The sequence below is a fragment of the Crassostrea angulata genome, chromosome 6, assembly GCF_025612915.1.
Source record: "Crassostrea angulata isolate pt1a10 chromosome 6, ASM2561291v2, whole genome shotgun sequence".
In the NCBI taxonomy this organism is placed as follows: Eukaryota; Metazoa; Mollusca; class Bivalvia; order Ostreida; family Ostreidae; genus Magallana; species Magallana angulata.
In genome coordinates this window covers 41,793,077-41,806,430 of record NC_069116.1, presented here as the reverse complement: position 1 = coordinate 41,806,430, position 13,354 = coordinate 41,793,077, and the positions used below count along the sequence as shown (strand labels likewise).

At 33.8% G+C, this 13,354-nt stretch overlaps 1 protein-coding gene across 1 annotated transcript in view; it reads left to right on the top strand.

Moving 5' to 3' along the window:
- The first annotated feature begins 12,630 nt into the window (after positions 1–12,630).
- Positions 12,631–13,354, top strand: part of LOC128186864 (protein draper-like) — a 36,523-nt gene continuing 35,799 nt past the window's right edge. The window contains exon 1 of the mRNA XM_052856801.1: positions 12,631–12,703. Within this exon, the coding sequence (XP_052712761.1) occupies positions 12,676–12,703 (28 nt within the window). The 5' untranslated portion in view covers positions 12,631–12,675. The remainder of the gene's footprint in view (positions 12,704–13,354) is intronic.

Below are 13,354 nucleotides of genomic sequence, written 5' to 3'. Positions count from 1 at the left end.
CCTTCCGTCTTCCACGTTGGCTTTCTCGTCCCCGGCAGTCTCCCTTTCAGCAGTCTCCCTTCCAGTAGTCTCCCTCCCATCCTCGGCAGCCATTCCCCCCCCCCCCCCCCCCAGTCAGCGTTGGATTCTTCCCTACCGGAATTATTGACTGAGGAGGACCAACAACTTTTGGACGAGTTCATCGTGAGGGAGCCTTCTTCCGCTGAGGTCGAGCGGAATCAGAAGACGGAGAGCCTGGAGAGAGAGGTGGAAAGGCATCGGCGAGTTATTGAAGAGCACCAGGCTACCATTTCAGCCTTGAGGAGGGGTAGGGATGAGGCACCTAAGGCATTCCATGATGGTCCGGGAGAGGGTGAGCCCTACAACCCGCGTCCACAGAGGTCATCGGCTCCTCTCAGGAGGTCTCCTAGGAAACTACAGTCGGTGGTGCGCGTGGTTACCAGACCGATTCGTCCCAAGCCCCAGCAGCGTCCCTGGCATAGATCACCATTGGATGACTTGTTTCAGCCGGACCGTCCATTCCGTAAATCTAACAAGAGACATTAGGATGTGTAATTAGATATTGATTGAATATATAGATAGGTTGTGTAAGTATTTGTTCACGTTAATTTTGAGCCAGTATTTTTCATTCTTGATTTTTTTTAATGTACTTTACAGCTTGGATAAATATTAAATATTGTAATCTTTTACTTATTAATACATGATAAAAATAAATGCTGGGGAATGATTGTGAAATTGGTGGCATTCTTGTATATTTGATTGAGAATTGTTAATTGATGTATGATTAAGTAATATTAACCATAGTTAAGAAAAATGTATTAAGAGTATTGAAACGGGTGTTCTCTCCTTTTCGTTGTGTGTCGGGAAAGTACATTCATAGTTTTGCTTCATATTATAAGTTGCGCACTGTTTCAGTATCTAAGTGACTGAAGTACATTTATAGTGATAGGGTTTAATTAATTATTATTACTAGTTATAGCGCTAGTTTAATTCATTTTTACTAGTTCAGTACTAGTTATTTCGATTTATAGAGAGGTAGGGAATATTTTCGCTGTATACTAGTAGTTGTAACTAGTAGCGGAGATATTAATTCGTATTTTATCGAGAGCCTTTAAGTTTTATTTTGGTCGGGGGGTTTTACGTATAGGATATAATTTTGTGTCGGTAATTGTACCGATTTTGCCATCGTCCCAAGGGTTGACACTTTTCTGATTTTCTTTTAAAACGGCGTTGTTATTTGTGTCATGTTATTTATGCATTATGGTTGAATAAATTATAAACTTTACATCGTTTTGTTCTCGTCACAAGGCAAGCGTTCCGAGCGTTACAACACCTTCAAATCTGAAGAAAGTTCAGCACCTCCATCCACCAAGGTACACAAAATTGAAATTCATGCTAATTTATAAATTCAAATTCTGATTGCTGTTTTTTGAGGTTGTTTTGCCGATTTTGACTCCTGTTTCTAATCTGTCTCTGTTTTTATAGGCACAGTCTGTACAGAAGAAACCATAACGGGGTCTCAAACGACGCCTAAAAAAATTCTTTAGTGGAAAGTAGATAAAGTGCTACATGTATTGCTGAAGATCTGAAGAATTTCAATTGTACAATGATTGTTGAACTGTTTTAATTTTCAAACGTTATCAAAATATAATAAACAAGACTTATTTTTAAGACATAACAAGGTAGTTCTTTTTTTTTGTCTTACCAACATGTAACTATGCATATAGTTAAGAAGAGGAATTTTTTAAGGTCTGGTCGTATCAAAGTTATTCTTCTAATGAAATGCCCAACTACTATTGAAATAATTTATCTCAATAGTGGTTTTATTTCAATAGTAGTTGCAACAGTTGTTGGAACACCTCAATATTGTGACGTATTTCATTTCAGCAATAAAATGCTTTCTTTGGTGATTCATGCGGGATATGAAGGTGGCGATATTGCAGAAAAAGTACATAGTAACCCGCGTGTATTTTTACATCATCTATTCACCAGGGAAATTTGGTCGACAATAGCACTAGTACGCAATAAAGAATGATCATAAGAATTATAAATAAAGAAATAGAAAGGTGCCTGTTTAAATAACAACTGGCCATAAATCAAGACAAACGATAAATGAAACTCAAGAAATATCGGAATAAAGTCGGGACAATTTTTCGTATCAATTAATTAGGAAGGTGATTGACCATCTCCATTTTTACCGAGCAGCAGAAACCTTCACCAGGAGTAGACAGCAGGGTGTGTGACCGGGAGTGATACCAATTACTTTTTAACACTTAGTACCATAAACCATAGCCATTCTACGCCTATTACCACACCCATGCATTTCCGAAAGCTGTCCAACTAAATTCGTTCAAAACATACACTATACAGTATTTATAAACAAGAGAAAAGCTGTCAATGTGACAGCAAACCGGGTTTTCTTTTATGTGAATTGTATCCATAATCCATGTCAACACGTATCCAGTGAAATGGAGTACCCTATATGCAACATTTTGCAAAGAAATGACCAAGTTCAAAAGCTGGTATTTTTTTCATAAATTATCAGAAATCAAAATCCTAGCAATATGCACACCTCTGATATATGAACAATTGATCTGCAAAAGAAGAACTTCCTATCTTGAGAACTGTAGGAGGAGTTATCCGTACAATGAGGGTACCCTATATGCAATATTTTGCCAAAAAATGACCAAGTTCAAAAGCTGGTATTTTTTTCATAAATTATCAGAAATCAAAATCCTAGCAATATGCACATTTCTGATATATGTACAATTGATCAGCAAAAGAACAACTTCCTATCTTAAAAACTGTAGGAGGAGTTATCCGTACAATGAGGGTACCCTATATGCAAAATTTTGCCAAAAAATGACTAAGTTCAAAACCTGGTATTTTTTCGATAAATTATCAGAAATCAAAATCCTTGCAATATGCACACCTCTGATATATGTACAATTGATCTGCAAAAGAACAACTTTTTATCTTGAGAACTGTAGGAGGAGTTATCCGTACAATGAGGGTACCCTATATGCAATATTTTGCCAAAAAATGACTAAGTTCAAAATCTGGTATTTTTTTCATAAATTATCAGAATTCAAAATCCTAGCAATATGCACACCTCTGATATATGTACAATTGATCAGCAAAAGAACAACTTCCTATCTTAAAAACTGTAGGAGGAGTTATCCGTACAATGAGGGTACCCTATATGCAAAATTTTGCCAAAAAATGACTAAGTTCAAAACCTGGTATTTTTTCGATAAATTATCAGAAATCAAAATCCTTGCAATATGCACACCTCTGATATATGTACAATTGATCTGCAAAAGAAGAACTTCCTATCTTGAAAACTGTAGGAGGAGTTATCCGTACAATGAGGGTACCCTATATGCAAAATTTTGCCAAAAAATGACTAAGTTCAAAACCTGGTATTTTTTCGATAAATTATCAGAAATCAAAATCCTTGCAATATGCACACCTCTGATATATGTACAATTGATCTGCAAAAGAAGAACTTCCTATCTTGAAAACTGTAGGAGGAGTTATCCGTACAATGAGGGTACCCTTTTGGCAGCCGCCCGCCCGCCCGCCATCCGCCCGCCCGCCATTTTCACCATTTTAATAACCGGATTTTTCCGTTGGAAAACCCGGTTAAAAAAGGGTTGATGTCATCTTTTTCGACATCTCCGAAGAGTAGGTTATATCAACACCTTGTGGATAATTTCTGTTTGCAAATTTATCTTAGGAGACCGATTAATTATACTTCAAAAAATTTTATAAGTATTTTTCGAACTTCATCACACTCTTTAAATATTGAAAAAGGTCGACACAACAAGGTGCCAAGAAATGAAAGATTTTGCAATCATGGTAATGAAAAAGATTTAGAAGATGAGTTCCACTTTATACTCATATGTCCTTTTTACGCCGAATTACGAAAGAAATATATAAAGAGTTTTTATTACAAAAAACCAAGTGTTTTTAAGCTAGCTAACCTTTATTGTGTTAACAATAAAAGTAACTCAACATTTTAGGAAAATATTTGTCTAGCGCTTTCAAAATGAGAGCGCAGCATAGTAATAATACTACAGTTTACGCTACTTATCATACATTTATGTCCATTCAAATTTTAAGATATGTACATGATTATATTGTCTTAATATGTCCACTCACTTACTGCACATTTGTATATAATTTTATATGTATTATAATTTGTATTCCGATGAGTTGTAAAGCTCAAGGATAATAAATTGAATTGAATTGGAACAGTTCTCAATTTAGTTTCAATGCAATTAGTAGGACAATTCAGTTCAATGTCCACTGCATACATTACGGGCTATTTGCCTGTCACATCACATACTGATCAATTTCAATCAGTTTCATTACCTACTGTTGGCACAAGTTACATACCTGTCACCTCGTCTACAGGTTCTTCTAGTATGGGTTGTTCAATGTCCACTGCATACATTACGGGCTATTTGCCTGTCACATCACATACTGATCAATTTCAATCAGTTTCATTACCTACTGTTTGCACAAGTTACATACCTGTCATCTCGTCTACAGGTTCTTCTAGTATGGGTTGTTTAGGCAGTAATCCATCAATTTCTAGCGTTCAAAACTTCCCTCCCTGGAGTTAATCTTTAGGAAGAAGTCAGAACACTGCTACAAACTACGACTCATGTCATCGTTTTCAAATCCAGAGATGTTTCTCAGCAGAATCTTGATGTCAGAACATTTCCAGATGTACTGCTTAACTTATGAAGAGGGAAAAAAGAGAGAACAATGAAGAAATTATCAACAGAGTGAGTACCAGCAAATCATGCCAACTAAAAGTCAATTCCAGTTCCAATACAAATCGCTTCGGAACCATATTCAACAGAATGAGGAGGAGATTTCAGCCATTGTTTATAACATCGAATCTAGAGTTTAATTACCTCCTCTTAATGGCAAGAAGGATTGAAAAATCTGGTTCGCCAGGTTTGAAGAAACAGCAGAAAGTAAAAGATGGAATATAAAAGCGACAACTAGACTAGCTACTGCTAAGATTTCATCGTGAAGCAGCAAAATTCGTTGAGAGAGAGAGAGAGAGAGAGAGAGAGAGAGAGAGAGAGAGAGAGAGTATAAATCAAAGTACCGAAGAACTGACGGGAGTTGATTTTATCGATGGTTATTTATTTTAAATTCAATGATATGTTATTTTGCATGACAAGTACAGGTAGTTTCTAATCTGTATTTGAATTACGCACATTTTTATAATATGAATTTCGGACTTTTTCGACACAAGAATGTTGATAAACCCCCATATGAATCATGTTAAGTAGTATTTAATGATATAATAAATTCAATCAAACTATGTATCAGTGATAAAAACATTTCTTGAAAATTTATGGATCCAAACAATATTGAACTCTCGTCTCGTTCAACCAAACGCTCGGCTATCACAGTTAATCTCCGACAAGTAAGAGAGACTCTCTGCTTGTCGGAGATTTACGGAGACAGCTGAGCGCCGAGTTAAACGAGACTATATTGAACTCTGGCGTAAGAATACATACAACTACAAATCAAAGTACTGAAGTACTTAGGGAAGTTGATTTTATCGATTATCATTTATTTTGAAATCAACTTATCTTGCATGGCAATTAGTTTCTGGTCTGTATTTGAAATACGCACTTTTTTAATATATGAATTTTTAGACTTTTCCGACAAAAATTTCGAGAAACCCCATATGAATCATGTTGTGTAATATTTAAAGATAAATTTCAAACTATGTATTAGTAATCGAAACAATTCTAAAAATCGTATGAATCCAAGCACTATTGATATCGAGCTCTAGTCTCGTTCAACCAGACGCTCGGCTGTCTCCGTTAATCTCCGACAAGCAAGAGAGCATCTCTGCTTGTCGAAGCAAGAGAGCCTCTCTGCTTGTCGGACATTTACGGAGACAGCCGAGCGTCTGGTTGAAGAGACTTTATTACACTCTGGCGTAGGAACACATAAGACTACAAAAATATCTAAATTGTTCGTATTATATAAAATCTGACTATTTTCTCAGTGTTTATAGATAAGTTTTCTTGAAAAACAATGCTTCAGCATACGTTACATTGAATTTTTCTATTATTTTCAAGAACTAAGTCTTGTCATCGGCGATGATTTGTGCTTAGGTCCAAACATGGTTTCACTTTCGGTTTGCCAGAATAACTGCATAGGAGAGTTGATTAAAATCAACTCCCAAAAATATCTAAATTGTTCGTACCATTTAAAATCTGACTATTTTTAAGGTTATTTATAAAGAAGATGGGTGGATAAGGCGCGTAAAATGCCCATACGCGGTCGGACATGCTACTGAAAAATTAAAGTATCAATAAATCAGATGGGTTTTTTTTTAAATCATTTAAAACAATATATATTTAACGAATCATTGATTTTTAACCTATAGGTATGTTCAATACTTGGAATATGTTGCCTCAAACAGGCGTGTACGTATCAAAACCTGCAAATACTGTCATTTTTTAGAACTTCAAGGCATTTTCTTTTATAGAGTGGGTCTGTGCTCCATATTTTTCTCATAATCTATTTAAGGTCTTTTGGAAAACAAACCGATTTCAATCAACAAAAACGTGGAGAGATGACCCACTATACATTAAAAATATCATTTTGTATCACAACAATTGAACGTTTTGAAAAAATAATACAAGTCCGGTAGTTCGTGGCCTTGATCACACATAATATTTAAATAGCCCACTTTGTTGTGTCTGAAATGGCTCAGTAGTTATAGTACCTGGCATAAGCTAACCTTATATATCTAGGGTTTTTACGTTACGTGTTCGATACCACCAAAATTTCCGACAATATTTTTTTTCTTATTTTTTGTTAAATATATTAAAAACTGACTATAGTTAGAAATTTTGCTTTTGCAAAGTTGGATTATAATATATTTGAATAGATTTAATTGGGGAAAAATAAATTCAAAATTGTATTTCACTACTAAACCGAATGGGCATTTGCGCCATCTTATTCCCCCATCTTCTTTATTTCCTTAAAAAACAATGCTTTAGCATACATTATTTTGAATTTATCAATTATTTTCAAGAACTAATTTTTGTCAGCGGCGATAATTTGTGCTTTGGTCCAAACACTTTCACTTTCGGTTTGTCAGAGTAACTGCATAGGAGAGTTGATTTAAATCAACTCCCAAAAATGGTATAATGCTTAATTTTTATAAACTTCTACCTTTCATACAGGTCTGCATGTGGTGATAATCACATTTAAGCAATAAATTGCTAGATAATTTGGTGGTTCATGCCAGGGTTGGGGTCAGTTACTTTGAAATGTAATTAATTACTTTGTGACGAATACTGTTTTCCTCGTTTCAAAAGAAATGGGTGTGCCTTATGTAACAATTGACGTTCGATACACAGTTTAGAATATTCCATTCAAACGAACATTTTTACCACTTCATTGCGCTTCATTGTAATTTATAATGTTTTGCACCATGATTTTAGAAGAGAACTCGTTTGCAATCAGACAACGACAGTTTTACGACTTGTCTGTTTAAATTGCTGGATGCCTCATATGGACACAACAGTGATCGACCAAAGCCGATCACAAAAAAAGATTATACCATTACTTACGAAGTAATGCTGTTTTGGCCTTGTAATAAAAAAAAAATATAGATAGTATGACTGTCAATGAAAAAAGGCGTTCATTGTGATCTTGTCTATGTCATGAAATAGTGTTATTGTTGGAAAATAAAAAAAATCAGTTATCAAACTGAAAACATTTCAAACCCACCACGTTGCGTGTACATTTACATAACACGGGCCGGGAGACGCCGCGCAAGTGGACAACCGATTCGCTGTAGTCTAGGACACATGCTTCTATACGTTATCAGACATTGACTCGTTGTTAAATTATTTCAATTTTATATCATATTGGTGAACGATGCATCAAACCATTCATTTAAATCAAAGTGCGTAAAATAAAGAAAAAAACTGCCATCAATGAATATAATACAACGTTTTACAGTCGTACGAGTTGAAATATAAATACATTCACCTGTGTCCATTTCTGACATTTTGCTGCTGATAATTTAATGCACTACACTACCTATTTCAACAAAAGATGGGCAATATTCACAACATGATTATTCCAATCGGACATGTTAAGTATATGTAATCTGTGATAATACATTTGGCTAACAAAATATTAGAATTTTTTTATGCGTTACGTGAGAGAGAGAGAGAGAGAGAGAGAGAGAAAGAGAGAGAGAGAGAGAGAGAGAGAGAGAGAGAGAGAGAGAGAGAAGGGTAGTACAGTAAGTGAAAGTTGAAATATATTTAATGAAAAGCGTTCAAGATAAGGCAGCTTAAGTGGTACAATGATTGTAAACATTTCAGCGTGGTTTAAAATAAGAGGGTAAAACGACCACGAATTTTGACAGATTTGGCGACAAAGATTTAAAAAGAGACTGATACAAAACAAAAGTGCTATTATATCTTGTAGGTGAAAACAAATATTTAATCTCTGCTTGCCAAAAATACAAAAGAAGATGGGGGAATAAGATGGCGCAAATGCCCATTCGGTTTAGTAGGGAAATACAATTTTGAATTTATTTTTCCCCAATTAAATCTATTCAAATACATTATAATAAAGCTTTGCAAAAGCAAAATTTCTAACTATAGTCAGTTTTTAATATATTTAACAAAAATTAAGAAAAAAAAATATTGTAGGAAATTTTAGTGGTATCGAACCCGTAACATAAAAACCCTAGATATATAAGGTTAGCTTATGCCAGGTGCTCTAACCACTGAGCCATTTCAGACACAACAAAGTGGGATTTTTAAATATAATGTATGACTAAGGCAACGAACTACCGGACTTGTATTATTTTTTCAAAACGTTCATTTGTTGGGATACAAAATGATATTTTTAATGTATAGTGGGTCATCTCTCCACGTTTTTGTTGATTGAAATCGGTTTGTTTTCCAATAGACCTTAATTAGACTATGAGAAAAATATGGAGCACAGACCCACTCTATAAAAGAAAATGCCTTGAAGTTCTAAAAAATGACAGTATTTGCAGGTTTTGATACGTACACGCCTGTTTGAGTCAACATATTCCAAGTATTGAACATACCTATAGGTTAAAAATCAATGATTCGTTAAATATATATTGTTTTCAATGATTTTAAAAAAAAACCCATCAGATTTATTGATACTTTAATTTTTCAGGAGCCTGTCCGACCGCGTATGGGCATTTTACACGCCTTATTTTCCCATCTTCTTTATCATAAGAATATTTTAACATTTAGATCCGCCGGATATTTCCATTTCCCTTCATTGTTTGGTGCCTATTTAAGCTGCATGTTCTGATATGTCGGCGGCCATTACAGTATCAAATTATTTTCCATGCAAACCAAAGAATGATCTTACAAAGTTATAGACGTATTTACACAGAAGTGCTCTCCTTTCAACGTTTGAAATATTCAAAGTAAATTAAAAAAAAATTTGGGCATACAAAACAACAACCCCCCCCCCCCCCAAAAAAAAATACATCATGGTAATGTTTAGAAAAGATAACACTTTGGTTTCACCCTCCGAATGATTGCCAATGGGTTTATTTATCCTGCATGTTTAGCATCGATTATAAACAACATAAACTTAAAAACCATAAATCAACAAATGTACAATGCTTTTTTTGCTCTTTTAAATAGTTATGCTGTATATTTTATATGTTATAATAGATCATATAAAAAGTACAGACGCCAAAGTCGTAATACAATCATACTAGCTTCGACGTAAGGAGCCAGTTTAAACACGAGGCGAAATAACACGAATCCCTTTTATATATGTCGTTTATTTTGTGAATAAATTTGTACATTGTACAGTACAGCAAAACTTGTCTAATCCGGCAGAGGATGGTTCTAAAACAATTGGCCGGATTAGGTAACGTTCGGTATAGAGAACATTGTTGCAAATTGATTATAGTATTAAATGCGGTAGGTCTTGATCGTGCATATTCTTGCAAAGTTTTCAATTCCTCTGAAATATATTAGATTTCATCGATTTTATTTACGGTACCAATTTCCATTTTTAATTTTTAATTTTTTGGAAAACCCAGGCAATAAATCAGTAACGGAATATATACAATGGAAATACTTTTTCAATCAAATCATCGTTATTGATAATTTTTAAAACATCATTGACCTGAAAAGTGCATACTTAACCGGAACTTGTTAAACAAACATTAACAAGTCAACAGGTGGCTGAAAAACCTAATGGCGAGAATTGTTTTGATGCAGGGAATAATTGATGAATATTAATATAAATGAGAATTTTATTTAAAAAAAATTGAGCATTTTGACAGAATAATATGCAACTCTGTACGTGTAGCCATACAACGGGGATAACCAACTATATCGACAGTCTTACTCCCGCAGTATTCTGAATCAAGGCCTGAAAAAATTGGATGAACTATAATCTAATTATCTACTTTTGGCAAAAAAATGCGTATTTTATATAACAAGACTTAACGGTACAAACTGAAATGAGTTGCTAGTTTGGATCTATATTCACAGTTGTTTAAATCAATAGCAACGACAGAAAAATTGGTCGATAAATTAATTGAGCATTGAAGGCCGATCAATCGATAAGTGGCCGGACTACCGGAGATAACTCCAGTCAGGTTTTTGTTTTCATCGCGCCGGTTTACAGAATAGGCAGGATCCGGATTGCACAACATTTTTTATGTTGAATCAGAAATGAAAGGAAAATGTCAAGGGGCTGAATAATGTCGCCGGATTGGACAGCATTCCGGAAAACACAATATCTGGATTCAACGAGTTTCAACATGTACATTATTTTTTTCATTGAAATATGGCCGGGAAAACTACTGCAACGTATATTATTGCACACATACTTAGCATAACCATCGTTTAATAGCGTACAATTATTTTATTGAAAATCGGGACTAAGCAGCTTTAACATTAAGATGTACATGTGTAAAACACTTTCTTTGTCACGTGCATGATCCTGTGCATGAATTATTTTCAATATCTGTTTATTCTAAAAAATGGTCACCAATTCCATTCACAACTGTTGTCATTCAAAATCAAGAGAGTTAAAAAAAATTTCAAATTTTATGTCGATCTCAACTGTTATGTATCCAAGGAATCTATTGATTTTATCCTGTGTTACGAAGTTAGGTAATTAGGTTTTTAGGGGTCAAACGTCCAAAATCTTGATCACCAAAATATCATTTGATATTTGACGGGCTTGCCTATCAAATTAGGTGACCAGACGGCTCTAAAGTCTTTCATCTTTAGCTCTTTACTGAGAGATATTTTGTGAAAGGTCATAAAAGCAGATATGTTATCTTACAGTTATGTGTCCAAGTAATGTAATGATTTTATCATGCGTTATGTAATAATAGGTTTTCACAGGTCGAATATTCGAAAAATTAATTACCCATGTATCAGAAAAAAAATCTTTGGAAATGCAGCTGAGAAGAAAAGATGCTCAAAATACTGTACTAAACACTATTCAACCTTTAAAATATCCTTAAACGGCCCTTATAAAGCCCATATATCTCAAGAACGGTAATGAGTTTCTACATTTTATGTAAACACTTGTGAACAAAATGTGTTTAAAATTAAACGACCTTTTATTTGATATTAAGAAAAGGGGACTGACTCCTCAAATTAAGGAACAAGACGGGCCTAAAGTCTTTTATGTTTTGTGATAGGTTATAAATGCAATATTAGGTATAATACGTTTATATATCCTAACAATATAATGATTTTCTCATGCGTTACCTTACTAGGGATTTTATGGGCCTGAGGTAAAAAAGTTTAATCTTTTCTATCTCAATTGGAAGAAATGCAAGTATTTAAAAAAGCAACCTCAGAGAACTTATAAAAAGCATTACAGGAAAGCCTTAGTACTCATCTCCTTTTTCCAGATCATGTCTTGTTGTCAAAAATTAAAGTCGATGACGTCATATCACCTTCTAAATATCGAACGGAAGACCTCCTCGTTGCTTGCAACGAGATCGTGTCTAGTTATCACTCTTGTTTTTTTTTCTAATCTACTAATGCATGTACCTTTAAGTTTACCTGGATTTGTTTTTTACTATTATAATATCTGTTTTAGTAAACATATTAAGTGTTTTGTATTACAAAGTAATTAAAAATTTTAAACAAAAAGCAAAACGCGTTTAAATCAATTAATATCAGTATGAATTAAGCTGGTGTTGAATCGTAGGGCACTAAATTCTATTGATTACAAAAACTTAGAGACGAAATAAACATTTCGTTGTAATATAATAATAGTCTTTGATATTTTTTGAAAGAAAAGAAATTTGTATTAGTTATCTATACTTTCAATAAAATTTCATCACATGGCGGTTATATATTTGACATATCTAACTTCCCGGAAATTTTAAGGCCTTGTATGCTAATGCTATAAGAAAAACTTTAAACGAAAAAAAAAATTAAACAAGCTTTCATGTCGTTTTGTAAAGATGAAAACGTGACCGATGTAGTTTTTAATGGAGTTTTGCTTACCCCCTAATATCAAATGTCGTCTTAACGTCCCAGTTAACAAACTAATGTAAAGGGGGCTTGCCACTAAGCAGAAAAAACCAGGAAGTAAATATCCATTTAACAAAGCTCTCATTCAAAAATGGCGACGGGCAGGCATGTTTACATCTGTAAGTAAGCAATACTTATTTTTATAGAGTCAAATCAGTAAATGACATTTTCGACGAAGAATACCTGTTGGAGATTTTGCAGATTTAGAACTAACGAAATTACGTTTACTTAATCAACTCTTAAAAAGATTCCTACAAAGTGTTCTATTCGTAGTAGGACTTAATTTTCTAACGATGAAAATCCATCATGTATTTATTACTCTGATGTTATTTTTGCATTAAAGTATTTGGGGAGAAGCAAAGTTTAAAAAAAATGAATACTAAGAATCAATTTTTTTTTTTTTTTTGAAAAAAAATGCATTTAATCATTAGTATTTGATAAAATCATTTAATAAAAATTTCATACGGGATAAATATTTTTAGAATTTATTGTCATAGATTAAATGCAAAGGGAGAACTTTTCAAAAACAGGAAAATGTAATCTATTAGGACACATTTCGCTCTTACATACTGATACTTATGCATGAAAAATATCGGGCATTAAGCCAATACATATCTGTGAAGATTTATTAATTTTGGGGCTATTATGGAGCTGATATCTGAGGCTCCCATAACATATTTTTTTAATATGTCATTTAATTCGCTAAAGTAAGGTCATTTAATGGGTATAACAATATCTATAAATGCTGTTAAACCAACATTTTCAATAAA